The sequence below is a fragment of the Loa loa genome (genome assembly GCF_000183805.2).
Source record: "Loa loa unplaced genomic scaffold supercont3.188, whole genome shotgun sequence".
NCBI lineage: Eukaryota > Metazoa > Nematoda > Chromadorea > Rhabditida > Onchocercidae > Loa > Loa loa.
The window spans coordinates 97580-109270 of record NW_018108368.1 but is presented as its reverse complement, the minus strand read 5'-3'; the positions used below and the strand labels follow the sequence as shown (position 1 = coordinate 109270).

The 11691-nt window shown below is 30.2% G+C and overlaps 1 protein-coding gene across 1 annotated transcript; it reads left to right on the top strand.

Annotated features, from left to right (window-relative positions):
• Positions 1–2263: 2263 nt before the first annotated feature.
• LOAG_08841 (hypothetical protein) lies at positions 2264–4321 on the top strand (the record flags this gene model as incomplete). The annotated part of the gene is made up of 6 exons (XM_003144371.2): positions 2264–2368; positions 2504–2683; positions 2856–2951; positions 3115–3222; positions 3453–3577; positions 4096–4321. Coding segments are annotated over 6 exons (810 nt in total), but the record flags the coding sequence as incomplete, so codon positions are not given.
• Positions 4322–11691: the final 7370 nt, after the last annotated feature.

Below are 11691 nucleotides of genomic sequence, written 5' to 3'. Positions count from 1 at the left end.
GAGAGAGAGAGAGAGAGAGAGAGAGAATATCACACCAAATACACGTTGTCCATTGATGTTCCTTATCATACAGATTCTAAATGAACTCCTATCACTCATTACTTTTGCTCTTTTGCCGAATAATAAGAAGAAAAGAACTTGAAGGAGGTACTTTACAGTAATTGAATGCATTAGTTTTTTCCCATACTTAACTTCCCCGCCATCATATTTTTATGGTATCCACCGGGAAACCGGAGTCTCTCAGATCATCATCTCGTGATCAATCAATCTCTTCGATCATTTACTCTAAGTTAAACATATAAAACCAAAATGAGATTACTGTGACTCACACAGTCTGAATGGAATTCCATCTTACACTCCGGTCTATTTTCCCTTTTGCTCCGTTCCGGTTGCATTCCTGCAGGGGAGAAAATGCGTTTGTATGTGTGTGTATGTATGTATGCATGCATGCATGTATGTATGTGTGTACGCATGAATGTATGTATGTATGTGTGTATGTATATATTCCCTCTTCTTCCGTTTATGATTGGGAAATGGTTTAATGGATGACTTCGACTATCAGGCTTTCAGGTGTAATACTCTAAATGACAGTCCTTTCCTTAAATAGGCCTGTAATTTGAATGATTTGGCTGAGTAATGTTATCGTTAATTGTTCCATTTTCTGACATATTTGAGACAATTTTGCTGTTTCACTGTATAATTTGACACTTTTAAGATTTCATAATGAATTTCAATTTTAAAATATGTTAAAAAAAAGTCGTTCACTTGCTGTTTTAGAAGCAGAAATCCATTTTGAAATTTAAAAAGAGGAAAAAATTGTAAATTGAATGATTTCAGGACAAAGCAAAAACGAACTTGGAAGGTAACACCTTGTGTCACTATTTCAAAACTTATTAATTCAAAGTGTAGCGCAGTGACCACCGGTCATTCAGCGCTTGAACTTCTATCCGTTAAACCGGGTGCGAAATTAGTTATTGTTTATTTTACAACTAGAGTTATCGTATTCATAGCACCGTTTATTGATTATATCTGCCTCTTGATAATCAGCTATATTCCTACCTGATGGATTGCATTTTTACTTGATCATTTAGTTAACCTTTAACCCTTAAATGAAGCTAATTGTTTTGCATGCCTAATTCACGCCAGTTTTCCTTCCGTTTTACTCGCACTATCGTACACTAACGATAAATGGATTTTCCATTAGGAAAGCTTTCTTTGAAAGCGCCGAATATCTAACAGTCAAGCAGTTAATCAGTCCTTTTGCAATCTTTATAGCGAAGTATATATGATTCCGATTCATCAAGCCTACTTAGAGATTGATATTTCCGGTTGATCCGGAAAAATATTAACGATCTTTCATTATTCTTATTTTCTCATTTCTCTTGACATTAATTTTATGGATGCGTAATTATCTATAAATAGAAAAAATTGATAAAGAAATTTCTGCCAATTATTAAATCAGTTACAAATGATTTATTTAATGCACCCTTCGTCAGAGAGGTCCTTTACTTTCCTTCATGTCACACATAGGTGCATCCTTCATCAGAGAGGTCCTTTACTTTCCTTCATGTCACACATAGGTGCATCCGTCATCAGAGAGGTCCTTTACTTTTCTTCATGTCACACACAGCTCATTCATATATATTCTCAACAGATTTGTTTACTTACCATTTACATAAACTTGATATATACTTTTATATTGTTTACTTCTTGCAATCTTACCACACTTTAATTAAAACTAATTTGCAGTTAGAATTTTAGAAATGATTAAAATATATGACTATAAAGTTAGAATAGATAGGATGGTTTGTCTTTTCAACAAAAAACATGAAAAGATTCTTAAAGATGGATTTGAAAATGTCTTTTAGATGAACATTACCGCCTATTGAGAGAGACAGAAAAAAAAATGTTCCACATTGCACAACAATTTAAGCATATTTTGTATTAGCTTTTAACTGTGAAATATTCATTAAATCTGTTAGCATGCCTATATGGTTGGTTCATTTTATGATATAAAATAAAAAAGAAAACTTATCCGTCGTAATTCATGCTAATGTTATTTACTACTACTACTAATCATAATAGTAGCACTAACTGAAAGGCACACATGCAGCATAAAGTTACACAATACTTGTGTTTAGCATTGCTGATATAAGGTCACGCGCATTGCTGATACAAGGTCACGCGGTTTAAACGTGCAAATTTTTGTTCAAAATGAATGCAGAAATTTCTTTTTTTGTTTTTGTTTTTTTTACTACTTCAGAAAGACACAACGAGGCGAATTTTTCTGGTCAGAAATGGTGAACCCGCTGACTTTGGTGGTCTACGTAACAATGGCGCATTCCAGAATCACAATAAACTTGCAAAGGTAAGGTTAGAAAGTGACCAGTAATACCTATTCATGTAGATGATCGGATACTTTGAAACACAATCTTTTCAATTTGTTTGAAAAATTTTATACAATCCAATATAAAACTGCAATGTATCCCATGTATCGTTACAGATGGACAAAAATCAGGCAATAGTGACCGTTACACGATGTGGTGGTTCTGAAAGTTATGTAGATGATCCACCATTAACGCAGATTGGACGTGGTAGTGCTGAGCTTGTTGGTCGTTCATTGTCTGAAAGAAACTTTCACATTCATACTATTTACACCTCACCCTCACTTAGATGTTTACAGGTTTGATTCAATCAATTTTTCAAGTTAAAATCAATGATTTTTTTACAGTATCGTTAATTCTTCTTCTCTTTAAAAAAGTAATGCACCAAAAATTTTCCAATACTATATCTTATCCTATAATGTGTTATACGTACTTAGTCAAAATCATATTTTGATTTCTTGTTCTAATCAGACAGCTATTGCCATCATATCAACGTTGAATTATCGCGAACCACTTAGGTTACGGATCGAACCCGCACTTTACGAACCACTCAGCTTTGTTGGAAAGGTTGTTTAAGAATTTTTCTAACAATTTTAGCATTACATTACTATCATTGCCATTTCATTTTGATCATTCATTTCATATTACTATCCATTATATTAGGCATATTTAGCATCAGAATTATAAGCAAAAGTTTGTTTCCAAAATTAATCCTTTAGTTTCTTTTTAGGTCCCAAAATTTCTCAACTTACAAGATCTTCGAGCAAATGGGTACATGTTTGACGAGGATTACGTACCAGTTATGTCAGTCAACGATCTTAAATCTTCAATTGAACGAGTGAATTACATTTCCATAGCTATTAACAATTGATTTACGCATAAATATTTTGTCTTTGATGAATTGTAAAGAAAAAAAAATCACTTGAAATATATAAATGTATCTGCAAATAATATTGTTTAAACGGGATGAACCTTGACCTTTGGAAATTATTAAATTTGGTATTGTAATTTTACAAAGATTACTTTAAATAAAATTTATATCAAAAATTTTCATAATGTCATGTTTAGGAACTAAGGCCTAGTGATATACAAATGAGGGTGAAAAAAGTGGTAAATAGGATTTTATCTGGACGAAAGCAAGAAGGTGGTATCTTGATCATATCTCATGCACCAATGCTCGATGCCTTATATAGGTTCAGTTTTTTTATAAGCTTAATTTTTTAAGCAATTTTCATCGTTGAAATTAGTCATTTTTATACTTTCAACATAGAGTTGAATGAAAGCATTTCATCTTTTTTAAGTCGGATGATCTCATCATTTGATACTCTATTTCTAATTGTAACGATATCCAGAAGTTAGTACAGTGATATTAGCTTTGTACCATTCTTTATAAAATGCTTGTTAACTGTTTCATTCAAATTATTTTTTCATCAACAAATGAAAGTTGGCAATAAAATTGAAAGCATAAGATGTAGATAGATGTAATAATACTTGAATAAAAAAAAAGGCTACAATGAATTTTAATGAATTTTAATAAAATAGCAGCTTAGTTTGATTAACAAATAACTTTTATTAATGTGACAATGTTACTATGTTTATAAACAAATTATTGATTGATTTTTTTTTTTAAATTTTAATTATTAATTATTTTACGTGAGTTCTAATAATATTTCTTAGTAGTTAATGTATTACAAAATAAATCATAATTTAGGATAATGATGAATCGAACTGATATGCCACGAACGATGGGTGACATGCAACGTTTGATACATTACTATCCACGTTGTTCGATGACCATTTTGCAATATGATCCGTTAACAAAAATATGGGAAAATCGACAAGATATTATTTCACCATTAACGTATTGGCATGCCAATTGCATAGTTAATATACCAAATTTTAATTAAATTCATTTTTCATCGTTTTTTTTTCTAGACATTATCGCTTATTTTGAACAATAATTGATGGAAAATGATTTATTTTTGAAAAAACATTTTCCTAATTATGAAAGATATTGGGAATCATGTCAAGATGATCATAAAATCTTTAAATTTCATATATTCGAAATTAATCTGTCTTCTCTAAATATCAATTGGAACTAGGAAATAATAGTTCACTAACTTTTGTTAATTTCAAAATGAACTAGAATTGCCTTTCACTTTTTTTTTCACTGTAGATCTTTTTGAAGAATGAGAAAGGTAATGTATAAAAATGAATGGAATATATGTGTATATCTTATCAATCAACTTTCACTTTTCAATGTTTTGAAATATTCGATAGTATTTGCTCTTAAATTAAATTGGTTGAGTGATCTGTCACGTGTCATCACGCGAATTACATGTCACGATATGTATTATTGCAAAATATATTATTTTATTTTACTACTAATCCTTTTTCGTCCATTTTAAAATTAGTGTTTAAATTCTTGGTATTAATTAATTAATCTGTTTGAAAATATGGCGTTCAATGATTCATAGTTGTAAGTGAGCTACAGATTTACTCGTTTGAATGCAATTCTTCCATATTTTGGAACGATATTCAAAATTCAAATTCTAGCATTAGTATGTAAACGTTTAAAAAGCGCTACTGAATTGACACCGAAACATAGTAATCTTTGAGTAACTTTGCTACAGTAATTTCGAAATTCGAAAAGTTGGGCAAAGTAATTGTAAGAAACATTTCAAAAGTAAGATTGGTCACTAAGCTAAATTCAGAACAATGTCAGACATAATATACATACATTTTTTTAAACATAATATGCATTCATTCCTTATATATTATGCAAAATATCAATGTAACTTTGTGTATAGTAATAAATTTTAAAAGCACTGACCATTAAGTGACCATTCACAAATATAGCAGGTTCCACTCATTTGCCCTTTCTATTAAGCTGCTATCTTTTTGATTTGTGAAATGATAATTGATAATATTGTTTCAAGCGATCATAACTCATGCTATTTCATTTCTTTATACCGAAAATTCTTACTGTTATGGTGACAAATTTAAATGTATACTTCCCTTCAATTAATCTATCGGTACAGGTTTGATGTGATTTTTTTTCCCTCAACAAATGTGATTTCTCACTTATCAGTAATTTATGTGTCAACCCTCGTTCAGATGATAAAAACAAAAAAATATCAGTTTTGTTATGCGTTAATTGTTTAAATACTCATAAATGAATTGGTAATACACTCGCTTGTTTTATGCAAATTATCATTCGGCCATTCCACAGTAATTTCGTATTTGTCTTTTTTTTAAAAAAAAATTCCAGTTTTGTCACTGTTGGATATGTAAATGAATGAAGCAATTAAGTAGTTAGGTGACAAACTTTTGGGTCATTTGTTTCTGTCATCTTTGTAAGTTGATGAGCAAAGATTATAGTGATATGCTGTTGGTGCGAAACTTTCGAGTCATTGCTTAATTTGTAGTCAGATTATGGTATATGTATGAAAGATTGCATCAAACATGTATTCTAATTGCAAATTAGATTTGCATAAGAATATACTACTTCAATTAATTATTTTTTTGTGACAAAGCATTAGACGACACCAAAATTTGTAGAATGCACTGAAATTAAAAACAATCATTTTCGCCATTCCCTAATTGCTTTTTTGTCCATTTTCCGTAACCATTCTAATCTTGTCGGAAATTTTTTTTTTCCCGAATTTGACCTCCACATTTGTAAGAGGTTTGCTTGGATTTGCTTGTTTAAACGTCAACAAATCAACTTTTTACCTGAAGTTTTTATTCTAAAACGAACTTTTACGGAGTAAATATTATGCTGGCAACAAATTCCTCACCACATGTCAGGGTTTTTTTTTTGCTCCTATTCCTACAATGCATCTAAAAACTCCCGCTTCTCTAATTTTAATTCTAATTTTATGCAAAAATGTATAATCCACAATTCTTGATTAATGTAGTATCGTCTACTTGAATCAACTATTGGCTTCAACTACTTGGCCAGATTTGCTTGTTAAGTTTTAGTAAAGTTAGTCGAGCTTAATTTTGCTATCATACAATTTAACAGAAATTTTTGAAAAAATTAAAATTGATTTTCTTGCTATCAGCTATATCAGCATTGTGATTTGTTATGCTATAAAAGTTCACATTCCTCATGAGATATCCCGGGAATATATCAGCATTGTGATTTGTTATGCTATGAAAGTTTACATTCCTCATGAGATGTCCCGGGAATATATCAGATTTTGCGCTTTCTAGGAATGCGAAAGAACTAAATCTCTAGCAAATCTGCAATAATTTCATTTTCTATCTGTCTAAAACATCGAATTTTTTAGTGATTTTGAAAATTTACTGAAATAGATCAACTAGAGTATTTGAAGCATACAGCCAAATGTATCAATAAATTTTGATGATAATCTGATAATCATTTCTGTCCGTTATCTACTCTTCTCTCTATGATAATTACTGTTCAGATCATCTAACAATTTCAGTACCTGTTAAAACAATGAGCAGTTCCTAAGCCTATAATTACTTTATTTTAATTGTGTTTTTTAACTCATTACTTCAATTATGAGTTCATGAGACACAAGAAAGAACACTGTTAACAAATATAGCTTACTCTGTTCTGAATTTTTCCATATTCACTTAATAGAATTCAGCTTTCTTCGAACTTTGATTGTAATTTATAATTTCAGATTTCTAACTTCTTTAGCTATTTGCAAATTTGGAAAACAAATTAGAGTAGTTTAACCATCGGATGGATTAGATCCATTAAAAATAATATCATATAGCTCTTTTATATGAATTTTTGAATTAATTATATCTGATATTTAAGTTGTCCCATCCATAGAACGCTTGTCACATAAAATTTTGAATACTTCTTCCTATATTTTAACATAAAAAGAAAACATTTAACATTAATATTTAAGCAATAATTTTTGAATAAATATACATCCAAAAATATTATAATTGATTGTTATGGGTTATGATTTTGATGTTTGTGATTTTAGGATGATATGTTGAATTTTCCTCAAAGTATTGAAAGATTTTTTTAACAAATTTGTTAAATTTGATTTCTTTCATTATCATTTATCAATACATTTACACTATTATCAAACTACTTTTGCCCTATTCTAATCATAATACTAACATGCATCTAGTATCAATGTACAAATGTATATACATTATCTTCTTGAAATATATGTCATCCTTGTCCTCTGATTATAAGCGCAATTTTTTTATTTATGCACAGGTGGTTTTAGATGAAACTTTTTCATTACTTTAGATTATAACTTATATTAATTAACCTAAATGAAATGAATTGGTTGAGTTTCCTCTTTTCATTTTCATTTTGATACATTAGCATATTTAAAACTATCAGCTATTAGTTAATTGTTCAATAATTCCTATTCCTATATTCTGGTTTCATTTTATTCAATGCTCAGAAATGTTGATCATCTAAATTCTGAAACATCAATTTGATTCCGGAATTTTATTTGACAATTTTTCCATAAAATATGGTCACTAATGAAGCAAAAACAATTACATACCGTACCTACACTAGTTACAACCGATGGATTAATTAAATGTCCCCTTTTTCACTATTATGACATTCTGAACATGCAATGAAATTTTCGATAGGAAAAATTGACCCTTCGAATAAATTATAGATATTTGCAAATATCTCAGGAATATATCAATTAAAAGTCCAATAAACAACAATTTTCAGTATAGGTGAGGATTTGATTGTTGTATGACCACAATTGATTCATTTCCCAGAAATTAACATAAATATCAGGTGCTCCATAAATATCAGGTGCTCCACTAATGATTCATTGCCAGAAATTAACATAAATATCAGGTGATGCATTCACATACGTTTCTCCTCATATTGAAGTACGGAAAGCAACTGTTCATGCGAAGGTTGCCAATCCTGTTATTGATTGATACTGTCACATGTGTAAGCTTTTGATTTAACTAAGCGAAAAAATGGATTTCAATGGTTCATCTACACTTGTTGGTCATCAATTATTGTCATCCGGTTCTCTTTACAATCCAATCCATTATAACTGGTTCCATATGAGTGGTCAATTTTTTTAGCCAAATCATAACTGATATGCATTATTGATAAAAATACGAATAATGATAGATACTATTGTTTATCAATGATATCATACGATTTTTGTCATATGGTTTGTCACATATGGTTTTTGCTTGTTGGTGTGATGATAATGTAATTGTTTGTCATTTTCCGCAAACAAATCAGCTGATCATAATATAGTATCATTTATTTGTATATCCGCATAATGATAACATTTCTTCAAGGTCATATAAATCGATCATTAATCTCTCAACAGAATCAAAATAATGTAGGAGCAAAATTTCTTCAGCAACTTATTTTCCAATAAGTGACAATGTCCCCTTGTGATGTAACGATGTATTCAATCAAAACCAGAATGTCATCCTCCAATTGTCGTTATCAGAATGTAATTTATTCATTTAGCACAAAATAGTCATCTAAAAATGCAAATGATAGAATTTCTTCTATGTGGGATTATCAAGTGTATAACAGGTCACATACACCACATACATGTGCACACATACATATACACACACATATACATACACATACACACACATATATATATATATATATATATAATGAATCAAATGGAGTGATAAGGATTACTTCATAACTGATACAATCATCTTTACCTTATTAGTTTGAACAAATGCACTCTTGTCTGTATATTTCGTGTGCTATATTAGTTACACTAGTAATAAATGAAAAGAGTTGTCTATGGCCATGGCCTAGGCCATAGACCCACTACATTATGAGTCCTTCTAACTTCAGCAATGCCTTACTGCAACAACTGCTCAACTTTTTGCTTTTCTTTTCATTCTTTTTTTCTTTCAACTTAAAATTTTACACATTTGGTAATGATCACTTTACCTGAATAGTGCTATTTATTGGTACATTCCCTGGTAATGAAAATGATATTGACAATTAATTAACTCATCCGATGACTCATAATTAATATGATAACTTCTTTTTTAACATTCGGATTTTTGTTTTCGATCGATTTTTGCAAGGAAATAATTTACATTTTTTCATATCATAACTGCTCTATATGATTCATTTACTTACTCGCAGTTAGTTATTCTTTCTCTTGAACGATCTTACTGGTCCTATAATTAACTCATACTACAGTTATTATTCTTCTCGTATTCCAGTTATGATTACCTTTTTATATCTATTACCTGTCCCTGCTACAAATAGGAATGGTAGGAAGCATTTAGGAAGGATCAAGAAGAGCAATTATTAACGGAAAGATTGAATAAAATGAAAACTTTAGAATGAACTCTTCCCTACAAACTGTGATCTTTGAAAGAGAATCATTCATGTTCATGTCAAAGGTTAGATTTTTTGAAATTTCTAGAAGTAAAGATAATTTTACTTTTCTCTATCGCCCATTTTTATTCTCAGATTGTTTTGGAATCAAAAAAAAGATTCTTACTTATCTTAAAAAAGACAGAAAGATTATTTATATTTACTTTATATGTTAGAAGTTTATAAGTAGTAGAAGTATCTTCAGCACTAGAAGTTTATTATCAGTGAATTCAATCAACTCTTGCATCCACATTTTCCTTAGGTATTCTTCCTCTGTCATAGAGTTTTCGTCTATTCTCTTTTAATGTTTGATTATATCTCAGAAATTTGATATTTGATATGACTTTGGCACTTACTCCTTATAAACTTCTAATAGAGTGATTGAATTCACTGAAGATATATATCATTCAGAATCCCATACCAGAATCTTTGTTAATCTTCTTCTCCGGTATTTATCGTTAAGTTTCACTTCGAATAGTTTTTAAACATTAACTTTCCTTATTTGACAGACTTCTGCTTATATACATATCAGCTTTCCAGTCATATAAACTAGAATGATGTTATTTATTCCAAACCTAATAAATATAAACTATATTAGAATATAATCTATGGTTCCGGTTTCAACTTTTATATTTTCTCTATCGTCCTCATTATTGTCACCTTTCATCAACATTCATTTCATTTCACGCATGCCAAAATCACTTCTTCAACAATATGCAAATGAGTTGGATAAGAAGAAAGAATCAAGAAGATTAGATGACAATTCAGCAAAATGAGGAAGAAGACTGTTTCCTGAACATTTTTACAGCCTCTATTACAAACTCCTTTTTTTAAAAAAATGAATTCTTCTGAAATTCCCGTCGTATGTACTTCCTGCGATGAATCGAACCAAGATTAGAAGGATTAATATGTTACAAAAAGGCGGGGGAATTTTCTTTTTCTTAACAACCCGCTAATTTTAGATGACTTACTTCAAAGGTTATGATCAGGAGGGATGTGGAAGTTAGGTGTTCCTATAGAAAACCATTAAAGTTTAATATTATAAGATAGCAGTGAGTAGGTGAGTAAATGATATAATCAAAAAAAAAAAAAACGAAATTTTTGCTTGAATAAGTAATAAGTTACATTATTTTCCTCATATTCCTTAATATGAAAGTTATCATTTTCGGACTATTACATTTATTGTGACCCTATTGTGACATTCACATTTGCTATTTACTTCATAGTGATGATTAATAGCTATTCGGTGAAATCATTTATGACTACAGTTGTGACGATACAATGATCTTTTCGTTGAAACAACACTGATATAAAAGTCTACAGATTAATCACTCTTTTGTGATAACAGTGATAAAGGATTACAACTGAATCATGTCTTCAAGTTCTGCACAATCCTAGCAATTCCTGTCCAATTCTTTTTTTTTTAAATGACAATTAACTCATAGCACTTATCGGCTTGTAATTTAAAAAATCATCATAATTTAAGAAAAGTTTTAGGGTAATGGAATAACAGAATGCGACAAATGCAGTAATTCCGGAAAGAACAAATTCCTGACTGCGGCTGATTATTCATGTCCAAATGCTGACATGTGCTTGCGTGTTCTCATGCGCATGCGTGCATGTATGTATGTATGCATATATATGTGTGTGTGCATGTGTGTATGTGTGTGCATGTGTGTATGTGTGTGTGTGTGTGTGTGTGTGCATGTGTGTGTGTGTGTGTATATGTATGCATGCATAGGTACAGGTAGAAAAGGGAGAATACCAAACGATTTATTAAATTTTTATGAACAATTTGAAACGCTTCGCTTTCAATAATTATTTTTAAAATTTTCATTTTTCAATAAATCATTTCATTACTCAAATCAATTAGTTTGTACATGATAGATGAGGAAAACTGGCCCTCTGTCTCTCTCTCTCTCTCTTTCTCTCCTTCTCTTCTCTCTCTCTCTCTCT